Source organism: Myxine glutinosa, chromosome 4 (genome assembly GCF_964187855.1).
Source record: "Myxine glutinosa chromosome 4, kmMyxGlut1.1, whole genome shotgun sequence".
In the NCBI taxonomy this organism is placed as follows: Eukaryota; Metazoa; Chordata; class Myxini; order Myxiniformes; family Myxinidae; genus Myxine; species Myxine glutinosa.
This window is the reverse complement of record NC_136264.1, coordinates 26,095,969-26,116,230: the sequence shown is the minus strand read 5'-3', so window position 1 is coordinate 26,116,230 and position 20,262 is coordinate 26,095,969. Positions and strand designations below refer to the sequence as shown.

The window sequence follows — 20,262 nt, the reverse complement described above, 5'->3', positions numbered from 1 at the left end:
GGCCCAGAACACTACCTTGGGGAACTCCATCCTGAACAGGAAGGGGAGATGAGAGAAATCCATTCAGGGCCACACGTTGCCTACGACCAGAGAGGAAGTCCACAAGCCATGAGTGGAGAATTCCATGGATACCATAGGAGGAGAGTTTGGTGAGCAGACCTGGGTGCCAGACCGAATCGAAGGCACGTGATATGTCAAGGGGGACAGCTCTGATTTCCTGTTTGGCATTGAGGACCTCCATCCATTGTTGAGACAGCAGAAGCAGCATGTCCAGAGTAGAATGGCCTGGTCTGAATCCAAATTGATGATCAGAGATCAAGCCATTGGAGAAGAGGAAGGATTTGAGATCCGAAGCAATGATGGATTCCATGACTTTGCTGATAAAAAAAAACCCCCACCTTTAGAGGCCATTTTTCCCCGAAAAGCGGGGGTTGGCCTTTTTCGGGCACCGTGGTTGTTGTTGTTTTTGTTGGTCCCCTTTTTGAAGCAATGTTTTACGGCCGGATGCCCTTCCTGCCGCCAACCCTTTTTGTCGCCTTTTACGACAAACAGGGAATTACCAGTGAACTGGTACTCAATTAGCCGACCTCGGAAGGATGACAGGCTGAGTCAACCCCCCTGGCGTTAATTCAGCAATCGACCGGGATTCGAACCCAGGATCCTAGTGTGGAGGAATATATTATTTATATATTCTCCCCTCTTGTTTAAAATGTGTTTTCCTCTTGTAATGAAGCTTGGAACATTCTTGCTTCGGAGGGGTTAGGGAGAATACAAAAAAATATATGTGTTCATATATTTCTTTCTCCAAATGTATGTTTTGTATAACTCTGTAGAGATGGAATTTGTAGGAGGAAAGAGCTTGCATGCACAGGTCAAAGGATGACCTACAAAAGATAGATAAAAGGTGTTACATCACTTTTAACTGTGACAGCTGTCTAGGAAAAGGCCCTTAGGATTCTCTAAGATACAAACCAGAGTGTCTCTGTCTGAGCCGTGCGGAGCCTTGAATGCCATACCATATATTGAAGTGAACATTGATAATATAAGGTGAATGAGACTTGGAGAAGAGAGAGCTGCGCTGGCCAAGAGCAAAGGAGAAGATCTACAAAGGAGGAGAAGATCATGCTACGACCGGCTGAATAGAGAGGCTTCGTTAAAGTTAATTAGTTCGTTAGTTAGTCAATATCTTGAATTAGTACGTTATCCCCTACCTTTTTGAGTTGTAATAAACAGAAACAAAAGTGAACAAAAGTGGAGTCTTCCTTTATCTTAGATAAGAGGAACAATTCTGTGGTGAAATTGTACCAAAGTTGAACCCAGGTGTGGTGCTCCCTTAAACCGCTGGGCGGTGTCTATAAGACCTCGGACGTCCGTGACTCGAGGCCACTCCTGCGACATCATTATACAATGCCATGTAGAATTGAATGGTACGTACCCGCCTATATTCTAGGTTTGCTTGCATTGACTGATATATTCAATCTTTCTCATATGATGCCTAGATCCTGACATGTATGTTGCATGATGTACTTTACAGGATGATGTACAGATCTGATTGAGATTAAACCATACATATGGAACACGTTGTGGATCTGGTTGATTTCCACAACACTTAATCTCAATCAAGATCTTCGGGAATGGCGGGACACGAGTCTGGCGATGGCCGGATGAACGCTGATCTCAGACGAGCGTTTCCCGACATTCTCCATGCTCCTGCGCGGCCCACCTCGGAGAAGAATGACCAGCTGAAGGCCCATCGAGCTAGCTCCAGCCACGGAGCTCCGACGACTCTCGCTGCCGGTCTACCTCGACGGGACCAGATGCGCAAGCATTTTGCGGAACCGCGCCGTCAAAGCGCGAACTGCTCTCCTGGGGCCCGGACGCCGGAGCAGGCGTGACGGACTCCGGCAAGGCGCCTGCTGAAGGAGGCCACTGGGAAATGTCCTGGGCCGCAACCCTGTCGGAACGACGGACCCGCTTGGCGCCGAAGGTACGAGTCTAGCCTCGGTTGCTCGAAATGCTAACGGCTCCGTCCGAGAGAATCATCCTAGATTTGCGTGCCTCGGCCCGAGATGAGATTCCCACGCGAGTGATCACGACTCCCATGTCGGCCATGCCACCACACGGCCGGCACACTCCGACCACTCGCTACTCGGTGGAATCGCCTCCTCCGCGCGGATCGCGCACTGCTCGTCGGGATCACGCCGTGCCTCACACGGCCGGCTCACCCTGACCACTCGCTGCTCGGTGGAATCGCCTCCTCCGCGCGGGCCGGCACACTCCGACCACTCGCTGCTCGGTGGAATCGCCTCCTCCGCGCGGATCGTGCACTGCTCGTCGGGATCACGCCGTGCCTCACACGGCCGGCTCACCCTGACCACTCGCTGCTCGGTGGAATCGCCTCCTCCGCGCAAATCGCGCACTGCTCGTCGGAATCACGCTGTGCCTCACACGGCCGGCTCACTCCGGCTGCTCGGTGGAATAATCACCTCCACGCGAATCCACTCGCTGCTCGGTGGAATCGCCTCCTCCGCGCGAATCGCGCACTGCTCGTCGGAATCACGCCGTGCCTCACATGGCCGGCTCACTCCGGCTGCTCGGTGGAATCACATCCTCCACGCGAATCGTGCACTGCACCCATCGCGTGCAATACTCTGGGAGGCCGACGATTCCGATCGCTGCTCGGAATCACCTCCTCGCCGCGAAGCCGCACGTTGCTCCCTTCGCGGGCCCTACTCGGCGAGGCCGACGATTCCTCTCGCTGCTCGCCGGAATCACCTCCTCATGCACGAATCACGCGCTGCACCATCGCTGGATGGCATCCTCACTAGGCACGACGCGCCAGTCGCGCACGCCGCATCTTCGCTGGATGGACCCCTTCTTCACGCGAAGCGCATGCGATTCCCCTCGCTGGCACTACTCTGTGGCCCCGTTGCTGCTGGTCAGAATCCCACCTACGCATGGCTTCTCAGCGAGGCCGGCGAACACCGCTGCCCGGACTCGCCTCAACGCGTGAGGCTCGTTTGGCTCCACTCGGGGACTCGCCGAGCATGGTCTTCCTAAACTTTCATCTTCTTCCGCTGTCATAACCTTAATAAACAATCTTAAAGGGTTCTAAGGGGTTCACGGCACTCGGGGATTTGTGAAATGTGATTTGTGTTGGCGTGATGTATCGTATCATGCTAGATACCGTTGATAACTACCGCACTGCTGCCGCTATTCCCCGCTTCAACCCCGGACAAACCCGGCCCGAAAGCCATCGAACGAGACGCTACTTCAGGCCATGCAAATTATTGCGGCCCAGCGTGCTCGCCCTCTCGTCTCAGCGTGCCACGCTGGCTCGACAGGCCGAGGACGACTTTCGGTTTCGCCAACGAACCCGCACGCGCCCGAACCAATTGATGACGTCACCGACTAATCACGCGTTTGCCCTACGGCGTCATTAACGTAATTGCGTGCTTCACGCGATCTCATCATCGGGGATTCGTCTACTTTTCCATGTACCTTGGTAAACTACGTACCGAATGTCCTTTACGTAAACGACGTAAACTACGTATCGTGGCGTTACCTCGAGGTCGCGCGCCCGCGCCGTTAGGGAGTACACGGTGACCTCGTGAAATGGTGACATTGAGCGTAGCGCCCGACTCCCTTGTCTCCTGCGCAAGTAACGGGGGCACCGTACTGCCTGCTCGCCCTTGACTCTGGGCTTGTTGTTTATCGGACAGAGCTCTTGGCTCGTATCCACGCACATTTCGAGACTGCGAGACGCCTCGTCTGATTCCATTTTCCCTCTGCCCCAGACTGACTGTGACTCAGACTGACCCAGACTGTGAAGGTCGTCTGACTTCGGTATGCAGCGCGCCGCTGCAACCTCGGTGGGGGGGGTGGGATCCCAGGAGGTTGGGCAATCCATCCGCGATCCGGATGCCGCGATCCGGATGCCGTTCGGTATAACGCCTCCCACCTCGCCCCTTGTGGGGACCCGGGATGGACAATCCATCCGCGATCCGGATGCCGTTCGGTATAACGACTCCCACCTCGCCCCTTGTGGGGACCCAGGATGACGTCCATGGATGTCTTTGTGTCTTTGAGTGAGTCTTTGAGTCCATGGATGGTCGATCCGAGCCATTCAATGAAGGCGTTGAATGGATGGATCGGTCGGACATCCGTGGATGGACAATCCATCCGGGACATCTAGCATGGATGGACAGTCCATCCGGGGCGATGGCTGTCTTTGGGTCTCTGAGTCTTTGCGTCCGTGGATGGTCGATCCATCCGCGATCCGGCTGGATCCGTGCCATGCAATGAAGGCGTTGAATGGATGGATCGGTCGGACATCCGTGGATGGCCAATCCATCCGGGACATCTAGCATGACAATCCTCTACGCGATCCGGCTGGATCCGTGCCATGCAATGAAGGCGTTGAATGGATGGATCGGCCGGACATCCGTGGATGGCCAATCCATCCGGGACATCTAGCATGACAATCCTCTAGACAATCCATGACATCCGGGACATCTAGCATGACAATCATCTCGACATCTAGACAATCCATCCGGGACAACGCTGAGACAAACAAGGTTTGTCCAGCCGGGACTCTCTCTCGGTTTGTGAATGGGACAATTCAATTCGCTTTGAATGGGACAATCCTTCCATCCGGGGCATCCTCTCGGTAGCCGGTATAGCCGATCTTCTCCGATCCTCGGAGCGCTGTACAGCAGGACAGGATTGCCATATGCATCCCGGAGGTTCTGCGCGCTTCACTGGAGAGGCGCATTTCGGTCGTTTTTGTCGTCCATCCGGGACGTTCTCTCGGCAGCCGGTAAAGCCGATCTTCTCCGATCCTCCGAGCGCTGTACTGCAGGACGGGATTGCCGTATGCATCGCGGAGGTTCTGCACACTTCGCTGGGGAGGCGCGTTCCGGTCGTTTTGTGCGTCGTCGTAATCAGCCATGCCGGTCGTCCAGGCAGCCTTCAGAGGCCGCTCGTGTCTCGTGCGAAGGATCGCTGCCAACGGTAGATTCACGTGCCGAAACAAGAGTTGTAATGCGTATGAGCTGCCGTCAGAGGACGCTCGAGTCTCGTGATTCAACAGGGCCGCTGCCGGTGTCGAGTAACTCTCGTTATGGCTCTCATCGATTCTCTCCCTCGGCAATTCCATGACATGGACCTAACATGGATCGACCATGTACCCTTGGGAGCCTAGGCAGGTACAGACTGCAAAGGACTTACTGTAATGGCCTCCTGTCATGTCATCTTACTTACTGTTACAGCTTACTGTAATTCTTTACTGTACTTGCTTACTGTAATTCCATGACATGGACCTAACATGGATCGATCATGTACCCTTGGGAGCCTAGGCAGGTACAGACTGCAATGGACTTACTGTAATGGCCTCCTGTCATGTAACCTTACTTACGGTTACAGCTTACTGTAAAGAGGCTTACTGATTTACACATGTGTTGCATTGCGACGAATGGACATTCGCTCTTTGCCAAGGTACAACGTATCCTATCTAGCTACTGTGCCGACGACCCCGCTGTAAGACTAGACTATTGTGACCCACGTGACCGTCCCTCCCTTCGCCTGATACACCCCTGCCTGAAGCAGTGAAGTCACTGAGGTGCCCCTCCGACACCTGCCTCCAGCGGCTACTCCGAAGCAGGGGGACTCCGGGCTTGGGGATGTCGTACCCGGTAGTTTCCGACCCTGTGTTGGCAGGGTAATTTCGCCACCCTGACCGCTATGGATGGACCGACTGACTTTATAGGGAAATATGTCTTTAACACCCCAATAATAAAATGATGACTTCCTCAATCCATTAATGCTGACGCGCACTCGCTTCCTGCCGAGCGGCAGTATAGTTCTAACGGTGGGGAGAATGTGGTGAAATTGTACCAAAGTTGAACCCAGGTGTGGTGCTCCCTTAAACCGCTGGGCGGTGTCTATAAGACCTTGGACGTCCGTGACTCGAGGCCACTCCTGCGACATCATTATACAATGCCATGTAGAATTGAATGGTACGTACCCGCCTATATTCTAGGTTTGCTTGCATTGACTGATATATTCAATCTTTCTCATATGATGCCTAGATCCTGACATGTATGTTGCATGATGTACTTTACAGGATGATGTACAGATCTGATTGAGTTTAAACCATACATATGGAACACGTTGTGGATCTGGTTGATTTCCAGGAACAATTCCATACTAGGATCCTAAGCTGGCACCCTAGCCGCTAGCCCAACACCAGTAATTGGGAGATAATTGGTGCTGATAATTGGTGCTGGCGAATACTCACTTACTTTTCCCGAAGGACACCGTGGGGGCTTTAATGTCCACCAACTAATGTCGGTAGATGCGACACCTATTTAACATCCATCCAACGGACGGCATACACTATGATGAATCACCTTGCCTGTGAATCACCAGCATGACAGTTTATAGCTGGGCCTGGATTCAAACCCAGGCTAGACAGCTTAGAGATGAGTGTGCCTACCTCTAGGCCATCCTGCCAACCTTGGATGGCATGCTCCACTATGCCAATGTACCAGAAAGGTGGTTTTAAATTGAAAGAAATTTGACTAAAATCAGGACCAGTTCGCTCAAAAGCGACCAAGATATGTCAAAAACAGTTTCCCACAAGAACAGTATCGTATGAGTACCTGAATGAAGGACCAGGTGCTTCCGCAGGTGCCTCTGCAGCACAAAACGTTTTCCACAACCTGGCTGTGGGCAAACGTGCCTCCTGGCACCGTGCACCGCTTTCACGTGATTCTGTACATTGGACAAGGACATGATAACAAAGAAAAATCACTATAAGACATGGTACTCAATACTACGCTCTCAAGCTATGGGGAAGTGATCATGGTTATTCAGACCATCAGATACATTATATTTTTACACTAACCTTGACTTTATCATTTATCCATATTCATCAAAATGTGTTTAACATTTCAGATTTGGTTTGGATGCAATCTATTCTTTCCATTTCTTTGTGTCTATCGCAAGTTGCTCCAAAGACATCCTGATTAAACGATAAAGTGAAGACAGGCACTGCATGTAGGCCAGGTGGAAACAGATAGATTACTCCTTCCCTGAAGGTCATTAATAAGCCAGCTTGGTTTTTTCTACACTATCGGATAACAACAAAACCTTCGCACTGCATGACGAGGATTTCCAACTTCCTTGGCTGCCCCAGATCCCCAGACTCCAATCAAGTGGGATAGCTATGAAATGAGTCAGAAGACCAAACTGCTAATATCAGCATCACTAGGTTTGGAAAGAATAATGGATGGACGAATGTTTAAAATATTCTGTGTAAAATATAAAACGAAGAACACAGAAGAAAAAGAAAAACATAACATAGGAACCAAATATGTAGCATAACATAACATAGGAACCAAATACGTAGTAGCAGATATGGCAAAAACAATTTTTGAACTTTTCCAATCCTGCATGCTCCAGACATTCCCCCGATGTGCCTTGGGATAAAACCTTCTTGCCCTTTTACATTTATAACCTGTCCTTCCCTTTCTTTTCCCAATTCACTCTTTCTTTGGCATAGGTGATAGATTGATGGACGATAAAACATGTTAAAATCAGACCAGGAGCCAAGTCTTAAGGGATGCGTCTAAGTTGGAAGGCCCCGCGTCTCGGGTGGAAGGCCCCGCGTCTCGGGTGGAAGGCCCCGCGTCTCGGGTGGAAGGCCCCGCGTCTCGGGTGGAAGGCCCCGCGTCTCGGGTGGAAGGCCCCGCGTCTCGGGTGGAAGGCCCCGCGTCTCGGGTGGAAGGCCCCGCGTCTCGGGTGGAAGGCCCCGCGTCTCGGGTGGAAGGCCCCGCGTCTCGGGTGGAAGGCCCCGGGTCTCGGGTGGAAGGCCCCGCGTCTCGGGTGGAAGGCCCCGCGTCTCGGGTCGAAGGCCCCGCGTCTCGGGTCGAAGGCCCCGCGTCTCGGGTCGAAGGCCCCGCGTCTCGGGTCGAAGGCCCCGCGTCTCGGGTCGAAGGCCCCGCGTCTCGGGTCGAAGGCCCCGCGTCTCGGGTCGAAGGCCCCGCGTCTCGGGTCGAAGGCCCCGCGTCTCGGGTCGAAGGCCCCGCGTCTCGGGTCGAAGGCCCCGCGTCTCGGGTCGAAGGCCCCGCGTCTCGGGTCGAAGGCCCCGCGTCTCGGGTGGAAGGCCCCGCGTCTCGGGTGGAAGGCCCCGCGTCTCGGGTGGAAGGCCCCGCGTCTCGGGTGGAAGGCCCCGCGTCTCGGGTGGAAGGCCCCGCGTCTCGGGTGGAAGGCCCCGCGTCTCGGGTGGAAGGCCCCGCGTCTCGGGTGGAAGGCCCCGCGTCTCGGGTGGAAGGCCCCGCGTCTCGGGTGGAAGGCCCCGCGTCTCGGGTGGAAGGCCCCGCGTCTCGGGTGGAAGGCCCCGCGTCTCGGGTGGAAGGCCCCGCGTCTCGGGTGGAAGGCCCCGCGTCTCGGGTGGAAGGCCCCGCGTCTCGGGTGGAAGGCCCCGCGTCTCGGGTGGAAGGCCCCGCGTCTCGGGTGGAAGGCCCCGCGTCTCGGGTGGAAGGCCCCGCGTCTCGGGTGGAAGGCCCCGCGTCTCGGGTGGAAGGCCCCGCGTCTCGGGTGGAAGGCCCCGCGTCTCGGGTGGAAGGCCCCGCGTCTCGGGTGGAAGGCCCCGCGTCTCGGGTGGAAGGCCCCGCGTCTCGGGTGGAAGGCCCCGTGTCTCAGGTGGAAAGCCTCGCATCTCAGGTGGATTTCACAATTTATACTTCCAACAACTTACAATTTTACTCACAAAATCATCTCTTACATTTTAACTCTTACACGAGCCTCGATCTTGTATACAAAAAAAAAGAAAAAAGAAAAAGAAAAAAAAGCTCACAATTTTTAGTTGCGACAACAAAATGAGATTTCCAAAATGAAATTGTGCAATGAAATTTCCAACAACAAAATCACTTGATTGAGTCATGTTTAAATAATCTGGCAAAAGGTTTGGGTCTTTGGTACTATTGAGCCTTCAGCCTCCCTCGTCTCGATTTCTTTGTATACATAGTCGAGGTTCGTGGAAGAGCAAGTACCAGTACACTGAACAGATCAGGACACAAGATAAAAGGAGCAGCAGAAAGAGGGGGGAAACACCAACAGCAGAGCTGAAGGCCAAAATAGAGGGAGGCAGATAAACAATGGGTGGTGTGGAGAGGAATTGGGGGCAGGAGAGGATGCATGGGGTGACATGATGGATACAGAAGGAAACTCTCAGGAGGGTAAAGGGGGAGGGATTGGGAGGGGCGTGGTTAACGAGGGTACAAACGATAAATAATCATCATCAGTAAAATAAAAGTGACTCAAGGTCTCTGTAATTTTGCCGCTGCCTGTAAACACTTTAAAATGCCATCACTTAATACAAGTGATTACGACGGATAAATTCCAGTAAAAACATTTGTAAAAACAATGAACTGTGGTTGTGAAGACAGCAATGGGCAAGTCCACCATGCATGGAATCCTACCGACAGATACTCCTTGACCCTGTAGACCTTTTCACAACCTGGGTGTATGCAGTGGAATAGGGCTGGCAATCCATCCGCCTCCAGGGTGGAGCCCTTTTTCTTACCGCTACTCGGACGATTCACCATGGTGCAGGTCCCCCGCCTGTCCACAGGGAGCACGCAGAGGGGTGCACCTGAGTGGTTGGGCTCAATTACATCAAATCATCTTGACTTGTCATTGGACATTGATGCAGCGTATCATTAAATTAGTTAATCAAAGGGTTGTTGGTTCGTCTGTAGCCTGTGGCTGCTGGTTGCATCATCTCCTGGAAGCAGGGCCGTGCAGCTGATGCAGTGCCCCGTAACCAGTAAGCTGGTACTCATTTTGCCAACCTCGGAAGATGACAAGGCAACCCACCTGGTGTTATTTCAATGGCACGGCAGGGGCTCAAACTCAAGACCCTAAGATCTTAAGCCAGCTACTTTAACTGGTAAGCCAACGCCAGGCCTAATTAAAGGGTATATATGTGGTGTAATGAGTCAGGAGAAAGAGCGTTTGAGGAAGAGTGAGTTGTAAGCAAAATTATGGCAAAAGCATATGCATTTCCTTTCCAAACCTGAGCCAGCAGGTAACCTCCTCCTGTGGGAGGCTAAGCTTACATCGTTGGCACCATCACCCTGTTAAAGTGGAGTTCTCACCTCATCACAGGCTTGTTGTCTACACTGACAACGCTCGCTCCAGCTTTTTTCCTGCACAGCACGTAACACAGGCAGAACAGAAAATTGAACACCTTCTCGTGTCCAGGCATAGTACTTTATTGTCCCATTTCTCATAATTTCAAAGCAAAACCAAGCTGGTGATTGTAATGTAATAAATAACTCCAACCATGTGACAGATTTGGAGATTCTCTGGTAATAGATTTGGAGAGAAAAGAAAAGGTAATATCCCCAGGTCACATGAGATAGGCATTTATTACTCACGCACGCAAAGAGAAAAGCAGGGTTAAGCAATTGGTTCATGTCCGTCCGTCTGTCTGATCAGCTTATGATCGTCAATTTATGATCGAGAAACAACTTAATTCAGTTTTTACTCTGGTAGTCAAAAATGTCTGGTGGTCAAAAATGTCTGGAAGTCAAACATGTCTGGTAGTCAAACATGTCTGGTAGTCAAACATGTCTGGTAGTCAAACATGTCTGGTAGTCAAACATGTCTGGTAGTCAAACAAAAAAAAAAAAAAAAAGTACAGATACATTCAAAGTACACTGCCCCAATGCCAAATGAATAAATATCCTCCAGCTAATAGAGACTGTATTGGGAGGGAGAGGTGTACAATAAGTGATTGATTAATTGCATAATTAAAATCAATAAATAATAATCATAAAATATTTTCTTAATCAATTGGCTAATAGCATACATCGCTAAGCCACCAGTTCTTCACCCGAAGCTGTAACTGTTTGAAAATTAATTAAGTCATGAATCGAAAAAAATCGAAAAAAATAATTAATCAATCAATAAATCAATCGATTCATTGATTAATCAAAAAATCAAAAACATGCTTTATAGCTAAATCACTTGATCATTGTCGCATCCAATTATCACCTTCCTAGCTCAAAAGATGCCTGAGATAATGCCCAGAAGAGAAAGGAAATAAATAAGTACTTAATTGATCGATAATAATTAAGTAACTAATCAATTAATTGTTTAATCAAAAAACAAAAAATAATTTTTTTGCCAAAGCAAAAGTTAAAAACTTTTTTCAGCAAAAAAGCCGAAATTTCAGCTTCCCAGCTCAAAGGATGGCTGAGATATCGCCTGGACAAACAAACAAGAAAACAAGAAAGAAACCGGAGTGAAAACTGATTACTCCCTTTCAACGCGCGTCATTGCTGGGCCCTCTTCGGTGCCCGGCAATGACGTCATACAGCACCTGGAGATGGTATAGGAAAGGAGCGGTGTACAATTATTACAAACAGGAAACATACTGTTTTTAAAGACGTTATAAAGGACACAAACAACTGGTAAGAAGAACAAATGTAATGTATTCGATAAGGTGGTGTAATCGACACTGGGTAAAACAGCAGTAAAACCCGGAATTAATTAATTTATACGCCTTTAAACGTTTATTTAAATTGAATTATATACTTGAATGACTGAAGAATACAAATCTTCATAATACCTCCAAGAACCTCCAGTTCAGCAGTACTTGGATGTGTTAAATAAGGTGGTGTATAAGGGTGCTTCAATAGCCCTAAACTTCCGGAATTTTAAAAAAGATCTTTAAAATACTTTCTTTGTTAAAATTGAAGTATATGTATATTGGAATACGACTCGGGGTATCGTGTTGTATGAACCCTCTAGTTGTAGTTAGCACCAGGATTACAGTTTGGCTGAGTTGAAATAAATCTCCAATTCCAATCAATCCCTCCGCTGTGCCGCAAACCTCAGACCACCTCACCTACCGGTCTCTGGTTGGGCCCGGCTCAAATGAGCTTAAAGTGATTCATTAATTCCTTCTGGATTATAAGAAGAAACAAACACAATTTTCCAGATAAAACAATGCGTCTCCATGCAGATTGCAGTTTCTGTAACAAATAGAGAAATATGGCAAATGCAAGGCTATGGTTCTGCCACCACCAAATTAAAGAATGTCATGTGGTACTTTCCATCAAATGGGGGAGTGGGCTTCAATTCGAATCCATACACATATTATGTGGATAACATTCGTGGAATCTTTGCACTTCTCACTTGCACATAACCTACATTGCTATCCCTCCTGTTACCTCCATCTCAATTCCCCTCCCTCATGGGTACACAATATGTGGATGGCCTCTTAAGACTCTTTATACTTTGATTGAGCACTATGACTACACCAAACCACGCAGTTTTCACCAGATTTCTGAGCAGATTTATAGGACAAGGTTACAAAATGGCCGTGTGAAATTAAAATTACCTGTCCGCAAAGCGTACAGTGTTGCCTGCAGGTGCCTTCTCTTCCTTGACTCCTTTTTCTCCATCACGATACAAGGTGCCAGCTTTATGCTGTGTGAACTGCTTTCTGCACTGCGAGGTTCCTCCTTGGCCGGTCTCCGCATTGCGATAGTTATTGCTGCCATTTTTCTGGTTCAAGACATCACTTGCTTTTCCTGACCATTCGTTCTGTTCTCGATCTTCCTCATATTCATCATCCTCCTTTTCTTCTTCATCCTCCTCCGCCTCGTCATCATCATCGTCATCTTCACACATACTTCTGGAAAATTTTGACAAAAAAAAAAATCAGATGCACTTCTAAAGCCGCTGTCACACCTTGACGTTTTAGCCAGCGTATGCCGACGTATGAAAAATTTGGCTACGTTAAGAGCACGCTGAAGCACGCTGGCATACGTCGTAGTACGCCGAGCTCGTCGACAAATTTCGTGCATGCACAAAATTTGTCGACGTATGCCAGCGTATGACTCACACCAGCACTCAATTTTGATACGTCGGCATACGCTGGCTAAATCGTCAAGGTGTGACAGGGGCTTAACACTCATATCACTCATTTACAGTCAATCCCCGACTCACAATCGACAGCGCTTGGCTTCAGCTGTCTGCGTGTCTGCACCGGCCTCTGAACACAAGCACCATGGACATCCCGTCACATTCTTATCCTGGCGGATTTCTCGCATGAATCTCATAAATATTGAGGAAAATCATAAATATTGAGTAAAACTACTGTTGAGGTAAATACAGTGAGTCATAGCTGCTTGTTGCATGTGTAATCTGATTTACAGAAGGAAAAAGAAAACCTACAGAATTGTAAAAGTTTGCAAATTTAATCAGACTCCCTGTTTACAAGAATGTCCCTCGAAATAACGTATTTGTAAGAAATGATTTTGTCTGTGATGAAAATATAAAATACAGGTAAAATGAGACCTGGCTGGAGCGTTTCCACTGCATTCAGAAACAGACAAATTTTATAGGTGGAGGAAAAAACGGATTTACCACTCACATCCTTCATCCTGAGTGGCGTGCTGATGATGAGGGGAGTGTCGTTGAAGCTGAAGGGAAAGGTGTATGCTGTATGTGTGAGAAGTGTTATGATTTATGGGAGTGAGACATGGGTAATGAACGTAGAGCAGCAACGAAGGTTGGAAAGGGTGGAAATGCGAATGGTTCGGTGGATGTGCAGAGTATCGTTGAGAGAGAGGAAGACAAATGATGAATTGCGAAAGATGATGGGAATAGAGCCTGTGATTGATGCTGTGAAGAGGAACAGGTTGTGATGGTTTGGTCATGTGTTGAGGAAGGATGAAAGTGACTGGTTGAGAAGAGTGATGGAAATGAATGTAAAAGGAAGTAGAGGACGGGGAAGACCGAGAAAGACTTGGCTAAAGATGGTGGAAGAAGAAATGCGGGCAAGGGGGTTAACAAGGAGAGATGCAGAAAATAGGGCAAGATGGAGAAGATTGTCATGGGGACCGCAAGGCTAACCCCCGCTCTAGCAGGGAAAATGGCTTTTAAAATGCATGTTGTTGTGTTGTGTATCCTTCAAATCAATAACTGTAATCCATAACACATGATAAAGCTTCACATCCTTAGCTTGAAATGATGGGAGTTGCTCGTGGATGGTTATTGTTACTTACCGGTGTGCTCACCTGTGTGCTTTGAAAAGTAACCGTTTGTCTGGTTTCTGGTGAACAAACACAAGTGCAGCATCAGTCAATCTATCGAGAAAATGTCGATCACAAAAAGGGAACTGGTGAAACGGCACTCAGAAAACAATGATGGGTCATTGGAACGTGCTCAGGTAACTGCAGCCGAAGAGTGCCATCCAGAAAACAGTAGCTACGCCCAGTAACAAAATGGCGGCTAGGGCAGAAACGACCCAGAAAAAACGACCAGGGAATGGCAACCGAAACATGGTGACTAGGGACTAGTAGCCTGAAAAGTGACTATGGAGTGGGAATCAAGAAAAGTGACTATGGAGTGGTAATCACAGAAAGTGACTATGGAGTGGTAATCACAGAAAGTGACTATGGAGTGGTAATCAAGAAAAGTGACGATGGAGTGGTAATCAAGAAAAGTGACGATGAAGTGGTAATCAAGAAAAGTGATGATGGAGTGGTAATGAAGAAAGTGACTATGGAGTGGTAATCAAGAAACGTGACTATGGAGTGGTAATCACAAAAAGTGACGATGGAGTGGCAATCACGAAAAGTGGTGATGGAGTGGTAATCATGAAAAGTGACTATGGAGTGGTAATCACAAAAAGTGACGATGGAGTGGCAATCACGAAAAGTGACTATGGAGTGGTAATGAGGAAACGCGACTATGGAGTGGTAATCACAAAAGTGACTATGGAGTGGTACTCCCGAAAAGTGACTATGGAGTGGTAATTACGAAAAGTGACTATGGAGTGGTAATTACGAAAAGTGACTATGGAGTGGTAATCACGAAAAGTGACTATGGAGTGGTAATCACGAAAAGTGACTATGGAGTGGTAATAACGAAAAGTGGTTATGGAGTGGTAATGAGGAAAAGTGACGATGGAGTGGTAATTACAAAAAGTGACTATGGAGTGGTAATCACAAAAAGTGACTATGGAGTGGCAATCACGAAAAGTGCCTATGGAGTGGTAATCACGAAAAGTGACTATGTAGTGGTAATCAAGAAAAGTGACTATGGGGTGGTAATCAAGAAATGTGACTATGGAGTGATAAATCAAGAAAAGTGATTATGGAGTGGTAATCACAAAAAGTGACTATGGAGTGGTAATCACAAAAAAGTGACTATGGAGTGGTAATGAAGAAAAGTGACTATGGAGTGGTAATCACGAAAAGTGACTATGGAGTGGTAATCACGAAAAGTGATTATGGAGTGGTAATGAAGAAAAGTGATTATGGAGTGGTAATCAAGAAAAGTGACTATGGAGTGGTAATCAAGAAAAGTGACTATGGAGTGACAATCAAGAAAAGTGATTATGGAGTGGTAATCACAAAAAGTGACTATGGAGTGGTAATCTCGAAAAGTGACTATGGAGTGGTAATGAAGAAAAGTGACTATGGAGTGGTAATCACGAAAAGTGGCTGTGGAGTGGTAATCACGAAAAGTGATTATGGAGTGGTAATCAAGAAAAGTGACTATGGAGTGGTAATCACGAAAAGTGAATATGGAGTGGCAATCAAGAAAAGTGACTATGGAGTGGTAATCAGGAAAAGTGACTATGGAGTGGTAATCACGAAAACTGCCGATGCAGTGGTAATGAAGAAAAGTGATTATGGAGTGGTAATCAAGAAAAGTGACTATGGAGTGGTAATCACGAAAAGTGACTATGGAGTGGTAATCAAGAAAAGTGACTATGGAGTGGTAATCAGGAAAAGTGACTATGGAGTGGTAATTACGAAAAGTGACAATGGATTGGTAATCAAGAAAAGTGATGATGGAGTGGTAATCACAAAAAGTGACTATGGAGTGGTAATCACAAAAAGTGACGATGGAATGGTAATCACGAAAAGCGACTATGGAGTGGTAATCACGAAAAGTGATTATGGAGTGGTTATGAAGAAAAGTGATTATGGAGTGGTAATCAAGAAAAGTGACTATGGAGTGGTAATCACGAAAAGTGACTATGGAGTGGTAATCAAGAAAAGTGCTTATGGAGTGGTAATGAAGAAAAGTGATTATGGAGTGGTAATCACGAAAAGTGACTATGAAGTGCTAATCACGAAAAATGACTATGGAGTGGTAATCACGAAATGTGACTATGAAGTGGTAATCACGAAAAGTGACTGTGGAGTGGTAATCAGGAAAAGTGACCATGGAGTGGTAATCACGAAAAGTGATTATGGAGTGGTAATCACGAAAATTGCCTATGTTGTGGTAATCACAAAAAATTACTATGGAGTGGTAATCACAAAAAGTGGCTATGGAGTGGTAATCACAAAAAGTGACTATGGAGTGGTGATCACAAAAAGTGACTATGGAGTGGTAATCAAGAAAAGTGACTTTGGAGTGGTAATCAAGAAAAGTGACTATGGAGTGGTAATCAAGAAAAGTGACTATGGAGTGGTAATGAAGAAAAGTGAATATGGAGTGGTAATCAGGAAAAGTGACTATGGAGTGATAATCAGGAAAAGTGACTGTGGAGTGGTAATCAAGAAAAGTGACTATGGAGTGGTAATGAAGAAAAGTGAATGTGGAGTGGTAATCACGAAAAGTGGCTATGGAGTGAATGAATGAATGAATGATCGTTTTAAGGCCATTTTTCCCCGCTAGAGCGGGGGTTGGCCTTGCGGGCCCCATGACAATCATGGTTCCCTGTTTGAGGCAATGTTTTTATGGCCGGATGCACTTCCTGACGCCAACCCTTGGTCACGCTGTTACAATGCGCAGGGATACGGTGTACCTATTCTGAATCGGGGTACACACCGTGATCATTCATCCCAGCAAGCTGGTACTCAATTTGCCGACCTCGGAAGGATGACAGGCTGAGTCAACCCCCTGGCGTTAATTCAGCGATCGACCGGGATTCGAACCCAGGATCCTAGGATCCCAAGCCGGCACCCTAACCGCTAAGCCAACGCCAGGCTTTGGAGTGATAATCAGAAAATGTGACTATGGAGTGGTAATCAAACTATGATGACAAGAGAGTGGTGATAGAAACATGGTGACTAGGGATTGGTAGCAGGAAAAGTAAATACTTGAGTGGCATTCAAAACATGGCGACTATCGGGAGTGGTAGGAGGAAATATGTGTTGAGGAAGTGGCAAACAAAATGTGATGACAAGAGAGTAGCAATAGAAACATGGTGACTATGGAGTGGTATCAGGAAAAGTGACTCGGGAATGGCAATATAAATATGGTGACTAGAGAGTGGCAATAGAAATATGGTGACTGGAGAGTGGCAATATAAATATGGCGACTAGATAGTAGTAGCAGGAAAAGTGACTCGGGAATGGCAATAGAAATATGGTGACTAGAGAGTGGCAATAGAAATATGGTGACTAGAGAGTGGCAATAGAAATATGGCGACTAGATAGTAGTAGCAGGAAAAGTGACTACTTGAGTAGCAATAGAAACATGGTGACTGGAGAGTGGCAATATAGATATGGCGACTAGATAGTAGTAGCAGGAAAAGTGACAACTTGAGTAGCAATAGAAACATGGTGACTAGGGAGTGGTATCAGGAAAGGTGACTAGGGAGTGGCAATATAAATATGGCGACTAGATAGTAGCAGCAGGAAAAGTGACTACTTGAGTAGCAATAGAAACATGGTGACGAGGGAGTGATATCAGGAAAAGTGACTCGGGAATGGCAATATAAATATGGCTACTAGGGAGTGGCAATATAAATATGGCGACTAGGGAGTGGCAATAGAAATATGGCTACTAGGGAGTGGCAATATAAATATGGCTACTAGGGAGTGGCAATATAAATATGGCGACTAGGGAGTGGCAATATAAATATGGTGACTAGAGAGTGGCAATAGAAATATGGTGACTGGAGAGTGGCAATAGAAATATGGTGACTAGAGAGTGGCAATAGAAATATGGCGACTAGAGAGTGGCAATAGAAATATGGTGACTGGAGAGTGGCAATAGAAATATGGTGACTAGAGAGTGGCAATATAAATATGGCGACTAGAGAGTGGCAATAGAAATATGGCGACTAGAGAGTGGCAATAGAAATATGGTGACTGGAGAGTGGCAATAGAAATATGGTGACTAGAGAGTGGCAATAGAAATATGGTGACTGGAGAGTGGCAATATAAATATGGTGACTAGAGAGTGGCAATAGAAATATGGTGACTAGAGAGTGGCAATAGAAATATGGTGACTAGAGAGTGGCAATAGAAATATGGTGACTAGAGAGTGGCAATATAAATATGGTGACTAGAGAGTGGCAATAGAAATATGGTGACTAGAGAGTGGCAATAGAAATATGGTGACTAGAGAGTGGCAATATAAATATGGCGACTAGAGAGTGGCAATAGAAATATGGCGACTAGATAGTAGTAGCAGGAAAAGTGACTACTTGAGTAGCAATAGAAACATGGTGACTGGAGAGTGGCAATATAGATATGGCGACTAGATAGTAGTAGCAGGAAAAGTGACAACTTGAGTAGCAATAGAAACATGGTAACTAGGGAGTGGTATCAGGAAAGGTGACTAGGGAGTGGCAATATAGATATGGCGACTAGATAGTAGTAGCAGGAAAAGTGACAACTTGAGTAGCAATAGAAACATGGTGACTAGGGAGTGGTATCAGGAAAGGTGACTAGGGAGTGGCAATATAAATATGGCGACTAGATAGTAGCAGCAGGAAAAGTGACAACTTGAGTAGCAATAGAAACATGGTGACGAGGGAGTGGCAATATAAATATGGCGACTAGAGAGTGGCAATAGAAATATGGCGACTAGATAGTAGTAGCAGGAAAAGTGACTCGGGAATGGCAATATAAATATGGCGACTAGAGAGTGGCAATAGAAATATGGCGACTAGATAGTAGTAGCAGGAAAAGTGACTACTTGAGTAGCAATAGAAACATGGTGACTGGAGAGTGGCAATATAGATATGGCGACTAGATAGTAGTAGCAGGAAAAGTGACAACTTGAGTAGCAATAGAAACATGGTGACTAGGGAGTGGTATCAGGAAAGGTGACTAGGGAGTGGCAATATAGATATGGCGACTAGATAGTAGTAGCAGGAAAAGTGACAACTTGAGTAGCAATAGAAACATGGTGACTAGGGAGTGGTATCAGGAAAGGTGACTAGGGAGTGGCAATATAAATATGGCGACTAGATAGTAGCAGCAGGAAAAGTGACAACTTGAGTAGCAATAGAAACATGGTGACGAGGGAGTGATATCAGGAAAAGTGACTCGGGAATGGCAATATAAATATGGCTACTAGGGAGTGGCAATATAAATATGGCGACTAAGGAGTGGCAATATAAATATGGCTACTAGGGAGTGGCAATATAAATATGGCTACTAGGGAGTGGCAATATAAATATGGCGACTAGGGAGTGGCAATATAAATATGGTGACTAGAGAGTGGCAATAGAAATATGGTGACTAGAGAGTGGCAATAGAAATATGGTGACTGGAGAGTGGCAATATACATATGGCGACTAGATAGTAGTAGCAGGAAAAGTGACTACTTGAGTAGCAATAGAAACATGGTGACGAGGGAGTGATATCAGGAAAAGTGACTCGGGAATGGCAATATAAATATGGCTACTAGGGAGTGGCAATATAAATATGGTGACTAGGGAGTGGCAATATAAATATGGCGACTAGGGAGTAGCAAAAGAAACATGGTGACTAGAGAGTGGCAATAGAAATGTGGTGACTGGAGAGTGGCAATATACATATGGCGACTAGATAGTAGTAGCAGGAAAAGTGACTACTTGAGTAGCAATAGAAACATGGTGACTAGGGAGTGGTATCAGGAAAAGTGACTAGGGAGTGGCAATATAAATATGGCGACTAGATAGTAGCAGCAGGAAAAGTGACTACTTGAGTAGCAATAGAAACATGGTGACGAGGGAGTGATATCAGGAAAAGTGACTCGGGAATGGCAATATAAATATGGCTACTAGGGAGTGGCAATATAAATATGGTGACTAGGGAGTGGCAATATAAATATGGCGACTAGATAGTAGCAGCAGGAAAAGTGACTACTTGAGTAGCAATAGAAACATGGTGACTAGGGAGTGGCAATATAGATATGGTGACTAGGGAGTGGCAATATAAATATGGCTACTAGGGAGTGGCAATATAAATATGGTGACTAGGGAGTGGCAATATAAATATG

The 20,262-nt window shown here is 46.9% G+C and overlaps 1 protein-coding gene across 4 annotated transcripts in view; it reads right to left on the bottom strand.

Annotated features, from left to right (window-relative positions):
• The window catches only part of LOC137414574 (uncharacterized), a 37,585-nt gene that overhangs the window by 7,221 nt on the left and 10,102 nt on the right, over positions 1–20,262 (bottom strand). For 3 of the 4 annotated variants that reach the window (XM_078775528.1, XM_078775531.1, XM_078775529.1), the window contains 6 exons: positions 14,088–14,134; positions 13,027–13,072; positions 12,416–12,712; positions 10,164–10,214; positions 9,486–9,627; positions 6,663–6,774 (listed from right to left, as the gene is read on the bottom strand). In XM_078775528.1, the coding sequence (XP_078631654.1) occupies positions 6,663–6,774; positions 9,486–9,627; positions 10,164–10,214; positions 12,416–12,712; positions 13,027–13,072; positions 14,088–14,134 (695 nt within the window). The remainder of the gene's footprint in view (positions 1–6,662; positions 6,775–9,485; positions 9,628–10,163; positions 10,215–12,415; positions 12,713–13,026; positions 13,073–14,087; positions 14,135–20,262) is intronic. The other variant, XM_078775530.1, reaches the window with a different exon arrangement.